The 23,894-nt window shown below is 51.6% G+C and overlaps 1 protein-coding gene across 1 annotated transcript in view; it reads left to right on the top strand.

Annotated features, from left to right (window-relative positions):
• The window catches only part of PRRC2A (proline rich coiled-coil 2A), a 44,979-nt gene that overhangs the window by 10,633 nt on the left and 10,452 nt on the right, over positions 1 to 23,894 (top strand). The window contains exons 2-20 of the mRNA XM_083424536.1: positions 5,725 to 5,893; positions 6,212 to 6,389; positions 6,507 to 6,606; positions 8,470 to 8,542; positions 8,894 to 9,037; positions 9,872 to 10,008; positions 10,123 to 10,202; positions 11,967 to 12,106; positions 12,215 to 12,305; positions 12,598 to 12,829; positions 13,604 to 14,036; positions 15,242 to 15,459; positions 15,751 to 16,117; positions 16,231 to 16,441; positions 16,759 to 18,846; positions 20,094 to 20,344; positions 21,293 to 21,420; positions 22,789 to 22,918; positions 23,069 to 23,154. Of these exons, the coding sequence (XP_083280662.1) occupies positions 5,782 to 5,893; positions 6,212 to 6,389; positions 6,507 to 6,606; positions 8,470 to 8,542; positions 8,894 to 9,037; positions 9,872 to 10,008; positions 10,123 to 10,202; positions 11,967 to 12,106; positions 12,215 to 12,305; positions 12,598 to 12,829; positions 13,604 to 14,036; positions 15,242 to 15,459; positions 15,751 to 16,117; positions 16,231 to 16,441; positions 16,759 to 18,846; positions 20,094 to 20,344; positions 21,293 to 21,420; positions 22,789 to 22,918; positions 23,069 to 23,154 (5,199 nt within the window). The 5' untranslated portion in view covers positions 5,725 to 5,781. The remainder of the gene's footprint in view (positions 1 to 5,724; positions 5,894 to 6,211; positions 6,390 to 6,506; positions 6,607 to 8,469; positions 8,543 to 8,893; positions 9,038 to 9,871; positions 10,009 to 10,122; positions 10,203 to 11,966; positions 12,107 to 12,214; positions 12,306 to 12,597; positions 12,830 to 13,603; positions 14,037 to 15,241; positions 15,460 to 15,750; positions 16,118 to 16,230; positions 16,442 to 16,758; positions 18,847 to 20,093; positions 20,345 to 21,292; positions 21,421 to 22,788; positions 22,919 to 23,068; positions 23,155 to 23,894) is intronic.

The raw sequence follows: 23,894 nt of genomic DNA, 5'->3' as shown, positions 1-23,894 counted from the left end.
TTTGCACCCAGAGGTATCCACTGTATAGACGTTGTAGGGGAATTTGGAGTAAAGGACTAGGGGTTGTGTGAGGCAAAAGAGCCCTGCCAAGTGGTTGCTTCCAAACTGCCAAGCCATCCAATAACTTGTTTATATAGAGGTTGAGAGGTTTTTGATTGTTTTGGCCCCCAAAGTTTCATCCAGCTTGGAACTAGAGATCAGGAAGGAAAAATAAGAACCTCCCATGTACAGAAGCCCATTTGGCCTTTGCTTGCAGACCCTGCAAATGTTGTTTAATGTGTTTCTGCCATCGTGGTGGTTAGGGTTCATTGATGGGATTCCTGTTACCTATGCCACCCTAGAAGACATTCCACAAATTTGGGATTAGCAAAAAGCGAAGCAGAGACTACCTTAAACTTGCAGCCGCTGACTGCAGCTGCTTCCATGTTGATTAATTATGCTTTTTCTTCTGGGAGTGGTTTTGTTTGCTCTCCCTTTAATGGGCAGCTCAGTTGCAAAGGTAAGCCCAAAGCCCAAACAAGCAGCCAGTAGTTGCCAGCTAGCTTTATGTATTTTCAATTTGATTGGAAAAATAAAATTTTAAAAAATCACACCATCTTGACCTTAAGTGGTCCTCAAGGCATTTAATAGCAGATGCATGTGGCACAGATCTAGAAATGCACAACATCCCAGTTTTAAAGCACTGTTGTTACTTTTTAAACGGCCACAGGAGTATCAACCAGTGAAGAGAGATTTTTAAAAATCAAGGAAGTCAACCAGGAATTCCAAAGTCTAGAGGCCACAGACTATTTTCCAAAAGCCACAATTTATTGGGTCTGGAATGGCCATCCTAGGGGCCACGTTCCATAGAGCGAGCGCTAAAAAATGGCCCTGCTCCTCATATTTGCCAGCCTTACCACCAAAGGCTAGGATTCCAGAGCAGAGTCTCGTATGATGACCTGATCCTACAGAGGGAAACAGGAATCCACAGGTTCCTAAGTTAAGCTGAACCATGGTCAAGGGGGCACCTCCCTTTGGTGTCTTTATAATATTTTGACTAAACTGTACCGGTTATGGCCTTTTGCTCTAATCAGTAAAAATCCGACTGCCCAATTATCTCTCACCCCTCTTCACAAAATCAGGGCAGTGCCTTATGGCTAAAACGCATGCATAGAAACACAACAATACATAATACAGTATAAATTGTGCCACATGGTTGCCAACAATCTCTCCACTTGTTTGAACAGCTCGGGGTGAGCAGATCTGTCGTGATTACCCACCCACTTTGTGCAACTACGACATCGCTCATATGATGGCATGGCATGCAAAAGGAAGGGCGGTGGGCCAAAAATACATGCAGTTCCGAAAGGCTGCCAGACCGCACTCCGTTGTAAATGCAGGGTTTGCTCCAGTAACTGAAGAATAATGGCTTTGTGGCTTAGAAGTTGCTTACCCCCTCCCCACAGTCAATCATTTAAATTTAGACATAGTTTCCTAATGGTGTCATTGTGCAGCTTATGAGGGATGTGGGGATCTTTCCCATCAAGGACTTCTTGAAGAGCTTGGTCATCTCTATTTGTTCCGTTATCAGGGTAGACGTTCTGGCCTCACAAACTATGAAATCTGATTTAAACATTAGAGGCTGAAAGAACACGGCTTCCTGTGGTTTGTTTCAGATGCCCTTCAAAGGAGATGGAGATGCAGCTTAATGGAGCAACTCATCTCAAACCTTGTTGGTTTGTTGTAGAGAACTGAAAGGATGCACACACCACCACTGTGTTCGCACCAGCTTCCTTGCCCTTGCTTCTGTATCATCCCAAATTCGCCTTCCCCTCAGTCTCCCCAGCCCTCCCTGTCATGCCAAAGGTCCCCTGCTCAGGCCTGGCATCTCCTGTTAAATCATCTCAGGGAGCAGGCTGTGATAGACCTGTCTGCTGTTAGGCAGAGTAGACAATGAAGGGCTGGAGAAACTATAATGGCTTGACTCTGAGCTTAGCCACACTTAAATTTCAGGTACGGTCTGCATTTAGAGCTCTAGGTCTGAGCACTTTGCTGCCAGAGCTTTCCCCCCTCGAAAACCTGCTCTTTAAAGCTCAATCGGAGCAAACTGCAATCCGTGGAAAACCCAAATTGATGTTTGCTCTGATTGAGCACTAAAGAGTGGTTTTGCGTGGAATGCTCCCTCCCTCCAAAAAAAATTCCCAGCGCTCAGGCACAGAATTTTTAAGCACAGACCTGTGCCTGGAAAGAACGGGGGGGGGGGGGAGGTAAGTGTGGATAAGCCCACTGTAGAAGGCAGCTTCTGCTCTATTCTGCCTTGGTCAGACCACACCTGGAGTACTGTGTTCAGTTCTGGGTACCATACTTTAAGAAGGATGTTGACAAGCTGGAACGTGTGCAGACGAGGGCAACCAAGATGATCAAGGGTCTGGAAACCGAGCCTTGTGAGGAACGATTGAGGGAGTTGGGTATGTTTAGCCTGGAAGAGAGGAGACTGAGAGGAGAAATGATAGCCATCTTCAGATATCTAAAGGGCTGTAATATGGAGGATGGTACAGGCTTGTTTTATTCTGCTCTGGAGGGTAGGAGCCCAACAAGGCTTCAAGGAGATTCCAGCTACACATCAGAAAGAACTTTCTGAATTCATTTAGAGAAGTATTGTAAAATTAATGTATGTTAGGAAAATCTTGGAATGAAACTATTAGGCTTTAATAGAAATGTTGTAAGGAGTTATGTATAAATATTTTTTTCAGTTCTAGGGTTTTTTCTTTTTATGGTAAGATAAGGTCAAAATAAGTTAAGACAATTAAAGGACAGAATACAGTGAAAGATGGAAAGGACTTGCTGAGAATAATTAGAATACAAAAGAGGGAGGTGTGAGGAGGTCGAGGAAATAAGGAAGATAAGGATATGGAAATATTGGATTTGTTTTTAAATTTGTTCTTTTCTTGTTTTTGATTTTGGTGTATTGTATGTTTGGTATTTTTTTAAATCTTTTTATTGTATTGTTAATTCTGTCTTTTCGCTTTTCTTGTTTTTCTTTCTTTTTTTTCTTGTAACTTTAAATTTCCAATAAATATTATTTTTTTAAAAAAACAGAAAGAACTTTCTGACAGTAAAAACTGCTTGTCAGTGGACTCCCTCAGAAGGTGGCAGACTGTCCTTCCTTGGATGTTTTTAATCAGAGGTTGGATGGCTGAGTGTCAGGGATTCGTTAGCTGTGATCTGCCATGTATAATCTAGTTGAGATTCCTGCATTGCAGGTCGAACTCTCCATTCTGTGATTCCTTGTTAAGACTGAATTCAGCTTAGGTAGCAGGCTGGGAAGGTTGTTGCAGGTCACAGTATGTGTACTAGGCCATCTGGATTAACAGTTTGACACTAAATCAGGCAGCTTCATTACTCCCAACCTCTTCCTTGCCCTTTCTCCGTTGTCCTTGCAAAGTGTGTGTTCCACTATCAGAGCTGTTGTAGGACTGGTTTTATTGCTGCCTTCTTGCCGGTGAAAGCGGAAGCCTTTCAGTGTCTCATGCAGGCTCCTGTCCTTGCTTGCCCCCAACCTTGCGCCCGTCAGTGAGATCAGTTCATTTGTCGGTTCCTCTCAACTTCACTCCGAAGAGCAAACTAAGGGCATGTTCTGATGTCGTATTGCTTAAAATGATTTGTTGCTATTTGGGGGATGTGGGAAAATAAGTTTTTAAAGTACAGCACTGTATTATTATTTTTAGAAAGATTCAAGTTTGCTGCTGGGGGGGGGGAGAACCCTGAAAATGGCATTTTGTTAAATTTTAGGCTTTGGGGTTTTTTAAAAACTCAGTACATGGCCCTCTTAACAAAAGCAGTGAATCAAAGCCTGTTTCTCTATTCAGTAACATAGGAAGAGCCCTAGTCTAGCATCTTGTTTGCCTCAGTGACCAACCAGGTGTGTTTAGGAATCCCACAAGCTGAACATAAGGTCAATGAGACAGCATAGGGGAAGTATTTCACTTCTGAGGCAAGCATTACAAATATTCTATGTAGGTTAAGGTGTGATAGGGTGAAATCACTGTTCTCTCTCCTGACCCCTGTTGAGAGTGATAAGCTACATAAATTCCATGCCTGGAACCTGCCTTGTGATGTTGAATCTTTGGGAAGGTGTGCGACACTCTTAACAACGCTGTAACCGGCAGCTCTGTCTCTAGTTCCTCTGCTTAGCTGTGTAGGAGCTTCAAGGGGAAAAGCGAGAGTCCTGTTAAATAATCATGGGTGTGTATGTGTTGGGTGGAAAGGGACTCATTTAATCCCAAACAATCCCTGACAGATGTTGCTAATCCTATTTATGGATGGGGGTTGGCTGTTCAGATATATTTGTCCAGGTGAACTGTGATGGAAAGAGACTTAGGTCAATTGCAAAAAAAAAATTAGAAATTAGTTAACAGTTATGAAACATAGATTTAACAACTGTGATTAGTTTGTCGCCAGCAATGTTACGCAAATATGTGTCGTCGGTATTCAAGTGGTTGAATAGTACTTGGCTTTTTAATTGGAACCCAAGGGGATAGCTCAGTGAATTTAAACAAAGTCCATAGCAACAGTTCCTTTAGCTTGTAAATGTGATTGTGGTTTTGAGAAGGGAGTAAGCTGTTCTTCAAAAAGCTTTGGTTCTCCTCATTGGCCTAGCTCCCAGGTGACTTAGGCTAGCATGTGCTAGAGAGAGGAGGGCCTTATCAGTGGTGGCTCCTACCTTGTAAGAATTCCTTCCCAAGAGACAGACGTCTGAAAATGTATCTCTTCTCTGGTATTTAACCCAAAGGTGGTATTGTATAAGCTGCTGGTGGTTTCTCATTGTCCTTCTCTTAGGTTTGCTGGGCTTAGTTATATTTTAAATTACATTTTTCTGTAACTGAGTATTTTGAGCTGGTTGTTTTAACATGATATGTGGATGGCAGGGCTGTGGTTTTTAAAAAACCCTTTTTAATGGGGTAGTATATTGCTGCATGTTGTCTTCGGGAGACTAGACTTGAAAGTCAGTTTTGAAATATCTGAAAATAAGTAAATGGGGTGGGGTTACCTGAGCTCCTGTAAAACTGGGAAGCATAGAGCCCCCATCCTGTGTTTGCTGCCAGGTGTTGCAGCTGAAAGTGTGGGATGTTGTCTGCTTGAAGGCATTCCTGGCTTCATGGCATGTTTGACCCAGGGAAGTCAAACTTCCACTCTCCTTTTCACCTGGAAAAGGTTCCCAGGTGGCTCACAGTGATCACTAGCAAATCTGTCTGTGTCTTTAGGCTAGCAATCTAAAAGATACAGTGCAAAAGAGATGGGGGGGGGCGTTCATGGGGTGGTCACCCCACCCAGTTGCACTTCTCAGTCCAGCCTGGGTGCTCCTCTTTGTGACCATAGGAGATGTCTCTACTCCACTTGAATGGGATGCTCTGAAATAGCAGTGCCTCTCCCCATGCTTGCTCCGGATAATAATTAGAATAAGAATAAGAATAAGAATTTATTATTTATACCCCGCCCATCTGGCTGGGTTTCCCCAGCCACTCTGGGCGGCTTCCAAAAGAATGTTAAAATACTGTGATACATCAAACATTAAAAGCTTCCCTGAACAGGGCTGCCTTCAGATGTCTTCTAAAAGTCTGGATAACGTGTAGGGTCTGCACAGGAAAGAGCTTGTTGTCAAGTGGCTGTCGATCGATGGGGAAGGATGGAGTTGGGACTATTGAGCTTTCGTCCTCTTACTCTCCCCAAACCTCTTCCCAACAGTGGCACGTTTCGCAGGGAGCCAGGAGGAACCATCGTACTCAATGACCTTACAGCGCAATGTCAGATCGTTTGGGGCAAACAGCAAAGGGGAAGGATGGAAAAAAGTATTCGTCACTCAACTTGTTTGATACATACAAGGGCAAATCCTTAGAAACACAGAAACCCACAGGTAAAATGACCTCTGTGTTTTTTTTTGGGGGGGGGGAGGGCAAGTATTTTCTTCTGAGTACTATTCTCAAAGGAGGAGGCGGTTGCCATGATGAACGTGCTTAGTCTCTGATGCCCCCTTGATGGCACTCGCAGCGCCCTGAGCAGCTGCTCCCTCCTTGAGTACATCTGAAACTACCAATTTGGGACTTGGCAAGAAAGCTCTTGGTAGTTGCAGCAGTTCATGGGAGGGGTGGGGTCGGTAAGGGAAGCTTTGCTGGGAGAGGGGGGAGCTTTCAATGACTGTGCCTGACCCTGCCTCCTCCTCCTTCCCATACAGTTACTCCCCGCCATGGCTTGCAGAGTCTCGGTAAAGTTGCCATTGCCCGGCGCATGCCACCCCCTGCAAACCTGCCAAGCTTAAAAGCGGAGAACAAAGGCAATGACCCCAACGTCTCACTAGTGCCGAAAGACGGGACAGGATGGGCAAGCAAGCAGGAACAGCCAGACCCAAAGAGGTAAGAGGGAGCCGGAGGGGCGCAGGCGCTGCTTTTCCGGGTGGTGGGGGGGAGGAGGAAGGCACATTCTCCCCCAACCTTTCCTTCAACCGGCGTCTTCGTTCCTCCCGTCTCCAGTACCGATGCCTCGACAGCTCAGCCGCCGGAATCGCAGTCGCCGCCGGCTTCACAGACGTCTGCCTCAAACCCACCGAAACGACACCCAACAGCCCCCGAGGTAAATCCAGGGCAAGAGCTGGGGTGCTGCAGGCTCCCAATCAGAAGCTCTCCTCTTCTGGACAGTCGTGTGGATCAGCTTCCAGCCTAACCGTTCATAACGCTTTTTCTGCAAAGAGCCACGGTTTCCTAGCTCCAGTCCCTTCTCCCCTCTGTTTGGTTCTCACCAGTTCTCTCCCTATTTAATCGCCATTCAGTCCATGCATGCGTGCAGTCCTACCACCTGAAAGAAGGACTCTTTCAGGACTGGCTTAGAAGCACCTCCCATCTTTCCTCTTAGAAATAGCCTTTCTCCTGCTTCCAGATTGCAGTTTCTGGCATGGATGTGCTATAGTTCCTAACTGATGGTCCAGATTTTGCATAGTTTTTTTTTTTTCTTTTCCCTGGCATCAAAGCTTTTGCAGAAAGTTGGGCTTTATTGTCGCTCACTCTGTGACTGTTTGGGACATTGCGTTAAACTATGGCTTAGCATTACATGCCCAAGCCTCTGGTTCACGTGCTTCCTTCTCCTCCTCCAGCACGGCTGTCATGAGATTCTGGAAGCCTGCAGTTGAGTGTTCAAGCTTAGTGAGACGAAGCGTTCGTCACAGTTTTGGGTGCAGATCTAACATTACCCGTGCCTTATGAAAACAAGCTAGAATCACGAGGCTGTTTGAAGTTGCCTTGCTTCCCTAAAACATTGCTAAGACTAATCACCGTTTGTCTGGGTTTGGGCATAGCGGGTAACTGTGTATAACAAAAGCTTCTAGCCTCGGTCGTGGGCACAATAGAAGAGGAGAAGGTTGCTCATGAGTCCAAGGCCTGCTCATTAATCCAGGGGTTGGGAAACTCGGCTTCTTTCCCTGGTTGCTGCCTGCCTTGTCCTCCTTTCTCTTGGGGAGAGTGAGACCAGGCACATTTGCAAGTCAGCTTAGAGGCCCAGCCACTGAGTGTGGCAGCTGAGACATGGCTTGGCCTCGGGGCTTGAGCGTGCCTGCCAGACTCTTCTCTCCTTCCAGTGTGGCTGCATCACTGCAGGCCAGATGAAACCAGACTTCAGTTGAGTCAGAGCAGACAGGACTTATCCAGCCCAGAGGCCTCCCCAGCCCTGCCTTAAACCATAGTCTAGTGCTATATCAAAACAAAACCCATGTTAACTGCACAGCAAGGGGCAGGACTGCCCTATAACTCCCTAGCCAACCTTGCTACTTTCTAGAACAGGAGAAGTCAGTGTGCCCCCAGATGCTGTTTAGCTCCAGCTCTCATCAGCCCTAACCATCATTGTAAATAGTTCAGGGTGATAGACATTCTGGAGGGCACTGTGTTGGCTGCCCCTATTCTAAAGGCATTTGAGCCATGCTTGGGTTGATTTGTGGGACGCGGGTGGCACTGTGGGTTAAAACCACAGAGCCTAGGACTTGCCGATCAGAAGGTCGGCAGTTCGAATCCCCGCGATGGGGTGAGCTCCCGTTGCTCGGTCCCTGCTCCGGCCGACCTAGCAGTTCGAAAGCATGTCAAAGTGCAAGTAGATAAATAGGAACCGCTCCGGCGGGAAGGTAAACGGCGTTTCCGTGCGCTGCTCTGGTTCGCCAGAAGCGGCTTAGTCATGCTGGCCACATGACCCGGAAGCTGTACACCTGCTCCCTCGGCCAATAAAACGAAATGAGCGCCGCAACCCCAGAGTCGGCCATGACTGGACCTAAATGGTCAGGGGTCCCTCTACCTTTACCTTTACCCAGGTTGATTTAACCGTGAGATTTGTGGGTTTTTTCTTAATGAATCAACGTGAACCTTTAGATTGTGTCAGTTTTGGAGATCGCTTGACAAAAGGAAGCTGGCAAAAAGGTCAGTCGGTTTTGACTTCCCACCCCTCCTCTTGTTTCAGAATCCCCCTACAGTAGCAAGCGGGGCAAAGTCCTGGGCGCAGGCCAGCGTTACCCATGGAGCGCAAGGAGATGGTAAGCTGTCTTCCAACTAATTTTGTGTGAAGCTAGGACCTCAGACTTTTGGAGAGATGAGAATCCGTATGTTTCTGCTCCCACCACCATTTATTTTATTATTAAAAAATTTATAACGGCATATATATTTTTTGCTGCCACTCCTAAAACATTGTACATCAAACTTCTTGGAAAGACCAGCAGAGAAAGCTGCACGTGTATTTCCCTGGAGAAGGGTATTCCAGAGATATGGGGCCACCAACAAAAAGGCCCAACTCCTGGTGCTCAACACTCTGGTGTGCTGCCATCGCCCCAGATGTGTTTGAGGCCCTTGCAAAGGACCCACCTGGGCTTTTTTTCTCTGATGTCAAGGTGGAAAGGGATCAAGCCTACTGTCGCGATTCTCTCGCGAGGAATTTCCGACCCTGCAGGCGGCTGGCGACCAGGACAAAGCTGGCAAAGAAAAGGACACTACCGATGCGTCGTATGGGCCCGGACCAAACCTCCGCCCCCAGAGTGAGTGGTTTTGCTCAAGCGTCCGTTGCTTCTGGGCCCCAGAGCAAGCTGGGAGTGGGGGGAGCAGTGTCATTATCGACCGTTGCCAGAAGATTTTCTCCTCCTTCACTTGGGGACATCTAATGAAGCTTATGATTATTATTATTATTATTATTTATATCCCAGCCAGAGCCGGGCTCAGGGCTGCTAACGACAGTAAAATTACAGTAAAAACATAATAGGGGGGGAAACCCAATTTCAAATACAGGTTAAAATGCAGCCTCATCAAAACCATAAGGGGAGGGAAACAAGGGTCAGACTGAGTCCAAACCAAAGGCCAGGCGGAACAGCTCTGTCTTGCAGGCCCTGCGGAAAGATGTCAAGTCCCGCAGGGCCCTAGTCTCTTGGGACAGAGCGTTCCACCAAGTCGGGGCCAGTACTGAAAAGGCCCTGGCCCTAGTTGGGACCAATCTAAGCACCTTGCGAACTGGGACCTCCAAGGTCATTTGTGGACCTTAAGGTCCTCTGCGGGGCATACCAGGAGAGGCGGTCCTGTGGGGGGGGGAGGGGGAAGATAGACAAAACAACGCCCCTCTTCACATATCGCATAGTTAAAAATGGGTGGGGGTCAAGGCTACTAGCCACTATGGCCACATGGAGGTAGGCTTCTCTGTTGGAGGCAGTCTGTCTCTGAATGCCAGTTGCTGGGGGGGGGGGGGAGGTATCGCACCCAGGTTCTGCTTTCAGGATTTCCATGGGCGTTATATTATCTGGTTGGCCCCTGTAAGAGCAGGATGTTGATCCAGCCAGACACATCTTACGTCCTTAACTTCTCTTCCGCCCAATCTCTTGCAGACGCTACCAGTTGGCGGGATGGAGGTGGGCGGGGCACTGACGGGGAGCTGGCGCCCGAGGACGGACGGGCTGGGGTTGGCCTGCAGCCCAACATCCCGCCTCAGTTCCCTCCCTACCGGGGGATGATGCCGCCATTTGTAAGTATATTGTGGAAGGGGAGCTGCCAAGTTGCTTCCTTGCTTGAGGGCAGGGGAAACGGAAGAGAGAGGGGAAACTCTCCAGTAACCAATTTCTCCCCTACCCCATCTCAGATGTATCCCCCGTACCTCCCGTTCCCGCCTCCATATGGGCCGCAGGGACCTTACCGCTACCCCACACCAGAGGCGCAGAGGTAAGGGGTTTTTTGAATTTAAAAAAATATATATGTGATAATGGCAAGTGATCTTTGTGGCAGGGGAAAGTATATAGAGGACCAGGAACAGGAGCAAGCGAGGGGAACTGCAGGAGATTGCAGTCAGCTCTTCATAACTGTAGCCAGATGTTTTGGGTTCCTTAGAATCATAGAATCATAGAGTTGGAAGAGACCACAAGGGCCATCGAGTCCAACCCCCTGCCAAGCAGGAAACACCATCAGAGTCATACAGTCGTACCTGGGAAGTCAAAGAGAATCCGTTCTGGAAGTCTGTTCGGCTTCTGAAACATTTTGAAGCCCCATCAGATGTTCAGCTTCCAAAAATAGTTCACAGACCGGAACACTCACTTCCAGATCTGCAGCGTTCAGGAGCCAAAATGTTCGAGAACTAGGCTTGTAATTGAGCGGGTGGACAACAAAGGGAAAGTGTGTGGTGGGAGTCTCTTTGGGCCAAGCGGATCAATCAGAAGCTGGAGGGGGCAGGAAGTGGCATCTGTGAAATAGCAGAGGATATAGAGGGGCAACTTTGCCTTCTCTGCTCCCACCATGCTCACACATGGTAGAGAATTCTTCTATAGTGGTACCTCAAGTTAAGCACTTTTGGAGGTCCGTTCTTAACCTGAAACTGTTAACCTGAGGTACTACTTTAGCTAATGGGGCCTCCCGCTGCCGCCGTACGATTTCTGTTCTCATCCTGAAGCAAAGTTCTTAACCCGAGGTACTGTTTCTGGGTTAGCGGAGTCTGTAACCTGAAGCGTATGTAACCCGAGGTACCAGTAGAATTCAAGACTGTCTCCTGATTTCTCTGCAGCATGGGATACAAATATGGCCTGGAGGCCGGTGCACCACAAAACCCTAATCTTCATGCCTTCTCTCTGACTCCATGTAGGAAAAGACTGGCTGTTACACAAGGGAAGGCAGATACTACTTCGTAGTACAGTGGTACCTCAGGTTACATACGCTTCAGGTTACAGACTTCGCGAACCCAGAAATAGTACCTCGGGTTAAGAACTTTGCTTCAGGATGAGAACAGAAATCGTGCTCCGGCGGCGGCAGCAGGAAGCCCCATTAGCTAAAGTGGTGCTTCAGGTTAAGAACAGTTTAGGTTAAGAACGGACCTCCGGAACGAATTAAGTACTTAACCTGAGGTACTAGTACTTGATCCTTTGGTCCCCTTAGTGCAGGGGCAGGGAATCTGTAGCTCTCCAGTATTTCCTGGCATGGCTGGTGTTGAGGAATGGTGGGAGTTTTGGTCCTTCAGCGCCTGGAGGGCTACACTGCACTGCTCTGCTGGGGTTAGAGCAACATCATTGCAGTGGTGCCTCGCAAGATGAAAAGAATCCATTCCGCGGGTCTTTTCGTCTTGCGGTTTTTTCGTATTGCGAAGCAAGCCCATTAGCGGATTAGCGCTATTAGCGCTATTGACAGTTTAAGGGCTATTAACGGCTATTAAAGGCTTAAGGGATTAGCGGTTTTGCTGCTAAAAGGCTTTTAGCAGCTTCGCGCTTCAGAAAAAGGGGTTTTGGAGCAGAAAAAACCTCAAAAACTTTCGTCAGTTTTCGTCTTGCGAAGCAAGCCCATAGGGAAATTCGTCTTGCGAAGCGCCTCTGAAAACGGAAAACCCTTTCGTCTTGCGGGTTTTCCGTCTTGCGAGGCATTCGTCTTGCAGGGCACCACTGTATTTAGATCAGCAGCAAGGAAAGTCAGAGGTGTGACGTTTCTGTTGATCTCCATCATCTCCAGGTTCCAGCGGCTTCCAGGACCCCGCCCTTCGCAGCCTGCAGCGCGCGTGTCAGAGCCTGTGAGCCGGCCCCCCGTCCTCAAGCAGGATGACCTGAAAGAATTTGATGAGCTGGACCAGGAGAACGATGAAGGCTGGGCAGGTAATGGAAGAGCCTAACCGCAGAGCTACCCACAGGAGCTGGGACTCTTGGAAGAGTTTCTTGTTATTGGATCTGTCAATCGAAAGGCATCCTATTTGTCTCCCACAGGAGCCCACGAAGAAGTGGACTACACTGAGAAGCTGAAATTCAGCGATGAAGAGGACGGGAAAGAGTCTGATGAAGAAACCACTGAGAACCGGTAAGATTAGGCAGTGGTATGGCCAAGAACCGAGTTTGTTCCACGCAGCTGTCGCAAAGCATGTTGGTTTTGTGAGATGGGTGACCCCCCCCCAGGTGCCTGCTTCTGAGCTGCAGCCCTGAGCCACATGGGACCATCTTACAGAAAAGTCATTCTTGCCTGGCTGCAGCTACATCACAAAAATACCTGCGCATGCTCTCTCCTCGCTCCCTGCCCCCCGCCAGCTCTGAGCAGAGGGCGCAGGATCTAAGCGGCCCCATTTGACACCTCTCTCTTCACCTCTGTCCCCAAGCAATGATGAGGCTTCCGGCCCAGAAAGCCAGTCATCGGGCACAGACACCAAGAAGGCTGGAACTCCAAAAGAGGATCAACCCCTCGTCAAAGCAGCCTGGGCCGAAAACGCACGTCCCCCAGAAGGTGGCAAAGAACCGGCGCCACCTGCTGCTGCTGCAGTCCGGGCTCCACCACCTCCGCCGCCGCCGCCCCCCAACCGGGGCAACTGGGGGCAACCCAATGACTTCCCGGTGAGTATATGCAGGCTACAAGTCCTGCTTGAGAGCGCCTGCGGTTGGCAGCTGCTATTCAGGCGGGCCAAAGTGTGGAGAACCCAGGCCTCCTCATTCAAGGGGCGTACATTAGGTTGCATTGGGTTTCCAGGTAAACCAGTGAAACGAATGTCAGTGTGGTGTAGTGGTTAAGAGCAGTAGCCTCGTAATCTGGTGAACCGGGTTCGCTTCCCTGCTCCTCCACATACAGCTGCTGGGTGACCTTGGGCCAGTCACACTTCTCTGAAGTCTCTCAGCCCCATTCACCTCACAGAGTGTTTGTTGTGGGGGAGGGAGGGAAAGGAGAATGTTAGTCGCTTTGAGACTCCTTTGGGTAGTGATAAAGCGGGATATCAAATCCAAACTCCTCTTCTCTTCTTCTTGTAAAAATAGAAGACTTCCTTAGCCGGAACAACGCACGTTGGCATCGTTATTTTGATTTATGCTCTGCTTTTCGGCTGAAATAAAATAGGCATTTGGGTGGCACTTGGCATTAGCCCACTCTATCTCAGCTTTAACTAGAACTTCCACGCTGAGTTATTGAAGGGATGAAGCCGTGAAGGAACAGAGCAGCTTCCCTGCGGATGTTTCGATACTTGGATTTGGGCCTTTGGGCTTCTTAGTGACGGAACACGGGTGTGAGCAGGGACAAACTCTGCTCTCCTCGAGGTTTTTTGGGAGTTGAGCTTCCGGCTCAGGTTTCCTTCCAGCAGAACAGCTTTGAGCGAGGGATTCTCTCTCTTTGCCATCCAGGACCGCTCACTGCGGCCGCTCCCTCCAGAAGACGAGGACGAAGCTTGGCGCCAGCGGCGGAAGCAGTCCTCCTCGGAGATCTCTGCCGCGGTGGAGCGGGCCAGGCGCCGGCGGGAAGAGGAGGAGCGGCGCATGCAAGAGGAGCGGCGGGCGGCTTGCGCCGAGAAGCTCAAGCGCCTGGATGAGAAGTTTGGCGCTCCCGACAAGCGCTTGAAGCCCGAGCCTCCCAAGGAGCCGCCGCCGCCTCCCGTCATTGTGGCTGCTCCTCCTCCCCCTCCCCCTCCAGCTCCCACCCCTGTGCCCCCCAACCCGCCGGCTGCCCCAGTCGCCCCCGAGGAGAAGAGGGAGAAAGAGGAGCCCGTGCTGGCCAGCAAACCTCACAGTGCTGTCACCAGCAGCAGCGGCAGGAGCAGCTTGGACTCCTCCGGCGCTGGTAAACTTGGCTTTTATTTTTGGTGTTCTTCTATAGATATACAGGGGTGCCTCGCAAGACGAAAAGAATCCGTTCCGCGAGTCTCTTCGTCTTGCGGTTTTTTTCGTCTTGTGAAGCAAGCCCATTAGCGGATTAGCGCTATTAGCGGTTTAGCGGCTATTAGCGGCTATTAAAGGTTTAAGGGATTAGCGGATTAGCTGCTAAAAGGCTATTAGCAACTTAGTGCCTTAGAAAAAGGGGGTGGGGAGCGGAAAAAAATCTCAAGACTCGCAAGACTTGCGAAGCAAGCCCATAGCAAATTCGTCCTGCGAAGCACCTCCAAAACGGAAAACCCTTTCGTCTAGCGGGTTTTCCGTCTTGCGAGGCATTCGTCTTGCGGGGCACCACTATATTCTAAGGTAGTTAGCAACCAAAGTGAAAAATCATCGGATTGAAAAGTACAATAAAACAACAACGACAAGACAATGAGAAGGGGAAAGCCCAAAGTATGCAATAAAAGGAAAACAGGAAGGCACCTTTGCCTGATCTGCCTGCAGACATGCCACATTGTGTTTCTCATGGCCAAATGATTCTTGGCCGATGTTACAAATCTCCCACTTTTTTTATTGCTGCGTTGCCCTCCCGCCCCAAAGGAGCCCAATGCTGTGTGTTGCAGCGGCCATTACACACATGGCAAGCTGTCAGGTGATGTTGCTGTCATTTGAGTCATAGGGACATAGGAAGCTGTGGTGGCGTCGTCTTCCTCCTGAGTTCTTACCATTGGGTCCACCTAGTTCAGTACTGTATTGGCAGCGGCTCTCCCAAGATTTCAGCTGGGAGTGAGTCTGGGATAAGCTAGGTGGCCCAAAGGCCTGACCTGGCGTCAGGCAGCATCCCACGTCCCTGGGAACAAGGTCCGTGCAGTATGCCATCTTGGCTGCTGATTTGGTGGGTGGTGCATACAGGGCTTCGGGGATCTGTGGCCCCCTCATGCGATGCTCGACTCTGAGCTGCCATCATCCCTGACCATAGGCCAGGCCAGAAATTGGGAGTCCCGGCTTCCCTGTGGAGGGCTGCAGGCTCCACAGGAGCTCCCAACAAGGGCTTGAAGCCCAAGCCTCCCAAGGAGGATAGGAGGGCTGCAGGCAAGGTTGAACCCAGAGTCCGCCTGCCGCCTCACAAAGCCCCCCTTTCTTTTGTGTGTGTCTTGTGCATGTCTTCTACAGCTGAGCCCACTGTGGCTCCGCCTCCCAAGGAAGTCCCCGAAGTGCGGGAAGAGCCACCCACCTTGCCTGGTCCTTCTCTCCCAGCCGCTCCTGCCCCAGCCAAGGTGGAGCCCAAAGCCGAGACGGTCCTTCAGGCCCGCCAGCCACCTCCGGCTCAGACCCTCAGCTATTCCAAGTACCAGAAGTCCTTGCCTCCACGATTCCAGCGGCAGCAGCAGGTACAGGGGGTGGAGGCAGGCGCCTGGGCTGGGCACTTGCTCCTAACAGGGGAAGGATCAGTTGGGGTGGGGCCAATATAAGGAAGCAACTTGGCTGAGGTTCCGTTGCAGTGATGAGTCTTTAGACTAGAGTCTCTGACACCCCCTGATGTCCTCGCAGCTACCTGAGCAACTCATAACTTCTCCATCTAGCGACACACGCATCGCAGGAAGCGGAGGTCTCTCATTAGTGTGCTGTTGAGGTCGCTGAAAGAGCCCTCTCTCCTCTTTGCCCCCCAACCCGCTTTTCAGGAGCAGTTACTGAAGCAGCAGCAGCAATGGCAGCAACAGCAGCAGCAGCAACAACACAGCCAAGTCCAGTCCCCAATGGCTTCCTCTTCCCAGCAGCAGGCAACAGGGGCTCCTCTGGCTGCCATGGGGCCCTCAGGCAGCGTCCATGCTCAGCCTGGGCCGGCAGGGCAGCAGCAACCCCCAGCCCCGCCTCCAGCACAGCAGGCCCCGCCCAAAGGCATGTACCCCGGCTCCATTGGAAGGCCGCCCCCCATGCCGCAGATGAACTTTGATCCTCGCTGGATGATGATTCCGCCTTACATGGACCCACGTGTGATGCAAGGGCGGCCCCCCATAGACTTCTACCCCCCTGGGGTCCATCCTTCCGGTAAGTGGAGCTGAAGAAAAGAAGTCCAGGCTCGTCCACGTGCAGCCTTTTAGAAGACTGCCGGAGCCAGTAGGCCTGACTCGCGACGGGTGTGTCTTCTGTTCACCCCTCAGGTCTCCTGCCCCGTGAGCGATCAGACAGCGGGGGCTCCAGTTCAGAGCAGTTTGAACGCCATCCTTCGATCCTCCGAGAGCGTGGCACTCCGCCGGTTGATCCCAAGCTGGCCTGGGCTGGAGATGTCTTCACCAATGCCCCTTCCGGTGCAGACTCGAGGTCTCAAACGGCGTCCCTTCGGCAGCAGGAAGAGGAAGAGAAGGGCTTACGGTGAGCGAACGACTGGAGGGAGTCTGTTGGGTTGGCCGGGAGCAAGTTCCTGCAGAGGGGGGAGGCTGAGGTTGTCCCATGTTGTCCCAAAAGAAGGCCTTGTAGCAAGTCATGGGGTTGCGGGCCTTACAGTTTCTTGACTGCAGTAATCACAGTGGGATGAGCCCATGGTCTTGTATCCTATCCTAAGAGGCTAGCAGTTGAGGCTCTCCTGCCACTTGTGGCAGTTTGGAGCGACAGCTGACATTGCTTGGGGTCGTCAGCAGATGGCCCCAGAATAGAGGACCTTTCAATCACCCTTGCTCTCCTTCCTTTAGGAGCGAGACCCCTCCGGTTCGCCTGCGTGAGGCCATCACTCCCCAGCCCTACATGGGGAACTACCAGGCTTTCTCCGAAAACGGCAACCCTGCCTCGATGCACCGCTTCCCAGTGGATGAGCCACCGCGAGCGGGTCCCCCTTGGCAGGCCACCATGGCTCTGGCGGCACCCACAGAGGTGAGCAGAAACGGGCGCCCTGAGCCGCCGGTCCAGCTACCCCGCAAGAGCGAGGAGGAGCCCCAGCTGCTGCATCGCGACCCCCCAGAAGAGATCAAGACGGTTGAGCCTCCCGTCATTCGACCGGTGGTGGCTAAGAAGCCTCCCTCGGAGCAGCCCAAGGAGGAGCCTCTGGTCAAAGAGGAGGTCCTGCGGCGGATGGAGAAGCCCCCGCGGCAACAGCATGAATTCCACAAGCAGCCGCGGCGCGAGTCCAAGACGGAGACGCGCTGGGGGCCCCGTCCCGGCAGCAGCCGGAGGATTGAGGAGATTTCTGGGGACAAGGCCCCACGGCGAGCCGGGCCCATCAAGAAGCCGCCGCCTCCCCCTAAGGAGGCAAAAGACGAAAGCGAGGAGATGCGCTCTGCTGGGAAGGCTAAAGAGGGGGCCGAGGCAGCGGGCAGCAAACCCGAGCTCCCTAAAGAGCCTCCGAAAGCGGGCAAGGAGAACAAGGCCAAGCCGGTGGTGAACGGCGGGACAGTGATGCCACCCAAAGAGCAGCAGCACACTGGCACACTGTCGCCAAGCCGGCGGCGCCGAGAGCCCCCCTACGAGCGTGGCGGCTACGCCGGCCGGGGGCGGGCCAGGGGCCGAGGAGAGTACTTTGCCCGAGGGCGAGGTTTCCGGGGTGCCTATAGCGGGCGCGGGAGAGGGGGGCGCGGGAGAAGCCGGGAGTTCCGCAGCTACCGCGAACCCTTCTACCGGCTGGATGACGGCGTGGGCAAAGCGGCCGGGCCGGGCTCCACCTTCCGCCCGCGCAACGCCAGCGAGACACGCAGCGAAGGCTCGGAGTACGAAGAGATACCCAAGCGGCGGCGCCAGCGGGGCTCCGAGACGGGCAGCGAGACGCACGAGAGCGCCAGCGACGTGGCCCACTCGGACAAGGAGGTGACCAAGGAGCCGGCCCCCAGCCATCGCAGCCGGGCCCCTCCTGTGACTTCTGCCATGGCCGCCTCCTCCCAGCACCCTGGCTTGCCTCGCTTTGCTGACAAGCTGCCTCCGCGCCTCTCAGACCCTGGCACCCGTGGCGGGCGAGTCTTCACCCCTCGCGGCGTTCCCTCACGCCGGGGCCGAGGTGGTGGCCGTGCGCCCCCTGGGGGGTGGAGCCCTCCTTCCAAGCCCCAGCCCAATAAGAAGCCCGAAAAGCAGCAAGAGGCGGTTCTGGAGCCCTCGGGCAAAGAGAAGGCGCCATCAGGCCCTCCGGCGATGGCCCCTGAAGAATCCGGTGGTTTCCAGGCCCCCTTAAAGCAGCAGCCACCTCCGCCGCCTCTGGGCCCTGGCTCGGACCGTGGCTTTGACCGGCCACCCCGGCGCCGGCGCCACGGGCGTTCGCAGCAGCAGGACAAGCCGCCCCGGTTCCGGAGGCTGAAGCAGGAGCGCGAGAACGCGGCCCGACTCAACGGCGAGCAGAGGGCCGGCCAACCGTTCTCCCCGGCCCCTGCCGCCCCGCTCCCCGAGGAATCGGCTGCCCGGCGCGTGGCGGGCACGAAATCTCCCGACTTGTCCAACCAGAACTCGGATCAGGCGAACGAGGAGTGGGAGACGGCTTCGGAGAGCAGCGACTTCACGGAGCGCCGGGGCGGCGGGGAGAAGGAACCGGCGCCTGGCGGGCCTCCCCCCACCGCCTTCCTCAAAGGCGGCTGCTCCGGGGCCCCGTCGGTGGGCGGGCGGCCCTCCAACAACGAGCTCAGCTTAGCCCAGAGGAAGGAGATGTCCAAGCGCAGCTTCTCCAGCCAGAGGCCTGGCATGGACCGGCAGAACCGGCGCTCCAACCCCGGCCCAGGAGGAGGAGGCAAGGCTGGCCGCGGAGGGAGTGGCGGCGGGCGCAGCGGAGGGGACAAGAGGAGCTGGCCCTCTCCCAAGAACCGCAGGCAAGTACTCGGAGGAGAAAGCCCGGAAGATGGAGGGGGGTGGGCAGGGGATTGGTGGATAAAACTGGAATGGCAGAGAGGTAAAGAGATATAAGATGGAAAAGGAAACACAGGTGGCATTTGGCTAATAATAATAATTATTATCTATTTGTTTGTTTGTTTATATCCCGCCCTCCCCAAAGCCAGGCTCGGAGCGTCTTAACAACAGTAAAAATAGCACAGTTTACATAAAATCGCAGTCAATTGAAATACATTCTAAAATCAATTCATTGGGCTAGAGTTCTGTGAAGAATTACCAAAGGAGGGGGTCAGGCTGTGCCTTGGCCAAAGGCCTGGTGGAGCAGCTCTGTCTTGCAGGCCCTGCGGAAAGATGTCAAGTCCCACAAGGCCCTAGTCTCTTGTGACAGAGCGTTCCACCAGATCAGGGCCACGGCCAAAAAAGCCCTGGCTCTGGTTGAGGCAAGGCTAACCTCCCTGGGGCCCGGGATCTCCAGAATGTTTTTATTTAAAGACTGTAAGGTCCTCCGTGGGACATACCAGGAGAGGCGGTCCCGTAGGTACGAGGGTCCTAGGCCGTATAGGGCTTTAAAAGTTAAAGCCATCACCTTAAACCTGATCCTGTACTCCACCGGGAGCCAGTGCAGCTGGTGTGGCACCGGGTGAATGTGATCCCGCAGCGAGGACCCCGTAAGGAGTCTCACCGTGGCATTCTGCACCTGCTGGAGTTCCTGGGTCAGTCTCAAGGGCAGCCCCACGTAGAGTGCTATGTGAGGTATCATTTCACCCAACAAAGTCCACTTCTGCAATGTGACTTTCCTCCGCCTAACTTTCCTGTTCCTCCAAACCTCCAGAGCAAATTTAGGGTTTGAGGAATCCCGACACGTGAGTGGGCTTTGTTCTGTGCATGCAAAAACTTGTGTGAATTCTGTCTCTTGTTTCCCTTCTCCGGTAGTATTCTTTTAAAGCATATTTGTAGAACGTTACGCTCCACTGTCATTTGTCCACAAAAGTTAACAAATCTTCAGCCCCTTAGTGGTAAAAAACAGAGGAAGGAATTTAGTTTGACCATGGGAAGTTGGGAACAGACAGAAGACAGGGCAGTCCTACATAAATTCCGTAAGAGAAATGGTCACCATCAAAAACTGGGAATTTTGAAGATGACTTGTTGATGGAGAGGGAGGGAGAAACGGCCAAGGAAGTCTCCGGTCCACCGCCATAATGTTTCCTGCTTCCTGCTCCTCCTCTAGCCGGAACACTGATGACCACTCTCCGGGCCTGAGCCTTCCCCCAGCACCCACCACCAGCACAGTGTATCGTTTGGACCGCGTCATCCACAGCGACCCAGCTGGCATCCAGCAGGCTCTGGCTGAACTGGGCAGCCGCCACACCAAGCCAGCCTCCCCTGGCCCTGCCCAGCCTCCCTTCCTGGGGCCTGGAGGCAGCAACTCCTCTGCCCTCCCACTGCGACGCTTCGAGAGTAGGAACAGTGGCAGCGCAGGTAATGGGCAGAGTCTGTGCTTAGTAACCAGGGGATCTGGATTTCTGTGTCTTGGAAGTGACTAAATTCATTCTTGGCGATCAATTACCGTATTTTTTGCTCTATAAGACTCACTTTTTCCCTCCTAAAAAGTAAGGGGAAGTGTGTGTGCGTCTTATGGAGCGAATGCAGGCTGCGCAGCTATCGCTGAAGCCAGAATAGCAAGAGGGATTGCTGCTTTCACTGCGCACTGATCCCTCTTGCTGTTCTGGCTTCTGAGATTCCTAATATTTTTTTTCTTGTTTTCCTCCTCCAAAAACAAGGTGCGTCTTGTGGTCTGGTGCGTCTTATAGAGCGAAAAATACGGTACTGTATCTTTCTGTCTATTAGACGCCCCCTATTTTGGGGGGCTCCGATTTAAGAAAATGGGGGGAGATGTATCCATGTATAAGACATCCCCAAATTTTTGGCATTTTTTAGTGGGGGGGGATCTAGTCTTATACATGGAAAAATACGGTACTTTGCCCATTGGTCATTATCTTACTTGGCTCAGTTGACGAAGTGTGGTGGGACATATGAGCAGTATCTGTGCTGAGCTCTTCTGATTAGGATGCCCGTTAATCAGGATGCCTGTCCCTCTCCCCACTCCCCCACAAGAGACTTTCTAGGAGCTAGCAAGTGCTGCCTCAGCTCTCCCAATGCACAATACGAGCTTACATTTCCAAAGCTAAGCAGGCCCAGTATGGTTTCAGCTGCATGTTGAAATTTCTGCATTGCAGTGGGTTGGACTCAATGACCCTTGGTGTCTCTTCCAACTATATGATTCTAAGATCGGCTGCTAATGGGCTTTGGCAGGTCTTGTTGAACTGTATTTCCAAGTGCTTCTGGTCTCGGCGGGGACCAGATGCCTGCTCCTTCCCCACTGCAATCCCATTTTGCTGTGTTTTTTTTCCCATCCCCCCAATTCAGACTCTTGCTTCCTGGACAAGAACCAGCTGCTTCTCTCCAGCAGTGCCCCAGTGAAGGAGTCCAGCTCATTGGGTGGCTTTTCTGCAAAGCGCCGGGAAAGGCCCCGGAAGCAAGACCTGCTCCAGCAGGTAAGCGGTTTTAATAATAATAATAAATGTTTTCTTTGTATCCCGCCCTCCCCAGCCGAAGCCGGGCTCAGGGCAGCTAACGGCAATAAAATAAGACAACATTTTAAAATCGTTTCATTAAAAAATTACTTCAGATCAAATTGATGGCAACCATTGGGTAGATTGCCAAAGGAGGGAGTCAGGTTGTGCCCTGGCCAAAGGCCTGGCGGAACAGCTCTGTCTTGCAGGCCCTGCGGAAAGATGTCAAGTCCCGCAGGGCCCTAATCTCTTGTGGCAGAGCGTTCCACCAGGTCGGAGCTACAGCCGAAAAAGCCCTGGCTCTAGTTGAGGCCAGCCTAACCTCTCTGTGGCCTGGGACCTCCAAGATGTTTTTGTTTGAAGATCGTAAATTCCTTTGTGGGACATACCAGGAGAGGCGGTCCCGTAGGTATGAGGGTCCTAGGCCGTATAGGTCTTTAAAGGTTAAAACCAGCACCTTAAACCTGATCCTGTACTCCACCGGGAGCCAGTGCAGCTGGTATAGCACCGGGTGAATGTGATCTCGCAGCGAAGACCCCGTAAGGAGTCTCGCTGCAGCATTCTGCACCCACTGGAGTTTCTGGGTCAGTCTCAAGGGCAGCCCCACATAGAGCGAGTTACAATAATCCAGTCTGGAGGTGACCGTCGCGTGGATCACAGTGGCTAGGTCAGGGCGAGAGAGGTAAGGAGCCAACTGCTTAGCTTGGCGGAGATGGAAGAAAACGTAATCGTGTGGCATGAAGCAGAAGGAAGGTTGCAACTGCAGCACCTCGAATACTTGTGGCCAAGGGATGGAAAGATCAGGAGGCTCCAAAAATAACAGATTGGCAAATTAAATTAGAGGAATTTGTGGAGATGGCTCAAATGACTAGCAAACTCGGAGGAAACTCAAAGCAAAAATTTGCGGCAAAATGGGATGGTTCCAGAAGATAATAATTTTGACTCTGTGCTAGCATTCAAGTGACGAAGTAAAAGGAGGTGGATAACAATTAAGGATTTATTATGTTTTCTGAATTGGAAAATGTAAGATAAAACATATGTGAAGGGACTTGACAAGAAGTCAAAATATTTATTTTCATTATTATCATTATTATTATTTCCTTTTTTTGTGTTTGTGTGGGTGGGTGTTTGGTATGGAATGTTAGGGAAATAAGACGGTAAATAACAAATAACAAACAAAATGTTGATGTATGTAATTTTTATTTCTCAATTATATTTTGTGGGTGTATGGTTGTAATGTTTTTTGTAACATAAAATCATTCAATAAAATATATTTTTTTTAAGAGAAGGAAGGCTGCCCAGCTTCTCAGTGTCTCACGTATGTGTCTGTCCCCTGTCTCTCTCTCTCAGGAACCCATTCCCTTCCCCAGTGGCCCTGGCTTCTCGGCCCCCAAAGAGGAGACCCCCGGCGAACCTCGCAGCAGGAGCGTTCCAGTGTCTGAGGGGCTCGCCCCACAGATCTGGAACCAGCTGAATTCCAGTGAGTTATTGCAAGCATGTGGAGAAAAAGGAAAGGCCTGGGGCAGGCTGGGAAATCAGAACTGGCAGCGAGAGGGAGCAGCTTTTGGGATCAGGGAAGAGAGAGCAAACATTCCTGGTTCAGAGGTGCCCCTGTGTTTTGTTTCATCAGACTCCTCCCGAAAGAGCTACCGCCCTGCCTCTGTGGAGCCCTGGATTGACCCTCTGAATGCCTTTGAAGAGGTTGCTAGTACGGAGGTGAGGTCCGTTGAGATGGGATGGAGCAGGTGCATGCTCTGCAGAGGCTCCCTTTCCAGGGCGGAGCTGGACTTTGCCGATGAGGGAGCTTTCCGAGCACAATTCAAAGTGTTGGTGCTGACCTTTAAAGCCCTAAACAGCCTCGGCCCAGTATACCTGAAGGAGCGTCTCCATCCCCATCTTTCTGCCCGGACACTGAGATCCAGTGCCGAGGACCTTCTGGCGGTTCCCTCACTGTGAGAAGCGAGGTTACAGGGAACCAGGCAGAGGGCCTTCTCGGTAGTGGCACCCGCCCTGTGGAACACCCTCCCTTCAGATGTCAAGGAAATACAGTGGTGCCTCGCAAGACGAAAAGAATCCGTTCAGCGAGTCTCTTCGTCTTGCGGTTTTTTTCGTCTTGCGAAGCAAGCCCATTAGCGGCTTAGCAGATCAGCTGATAAGCGGCTTAGCGGATCAGCTGTTAAGCGGCTTAGCGGCTTGGGAAAAAGGGGGGGGGAGGGGAAAAAACCCCGCAGGAACTCGCAAGACATTTTCGTCTTGCGAAGCAAGCCCATAGGAAATTCGTTTTGCGAAGCACCTCCAAAACGGAAAACCCTTTCGTCTAGCGGGTTTTCCGTCTTGCGAGGCATTCGTCTTGCGGGGCACCACTGTAAGCAGCTATCTTATTTTTAAAAGACATCTGGAGGCAGCCCTGTTTAGTGAGGTTTTTAATGTTTAACGCTGTATTGATTTTAACACTT

Source organism: Podarcis tiliguerta, assembly GCF_965153285.1.
Source record: "Podarcis tiliguerta genome assembly, chromosome: 2".
Taxonomy (NCBI): domain Eukaryota; kingdom Metazoa; phylum Chordata; class Lepidosauria; order Squamata; family Lacertidae; genus Podarcis; species Podarcis tiliguerta.
Note: the sequence above shows the minus strand (reverse complement) of the source record. Positions and strands in the feature narration are given on the sequence as shown.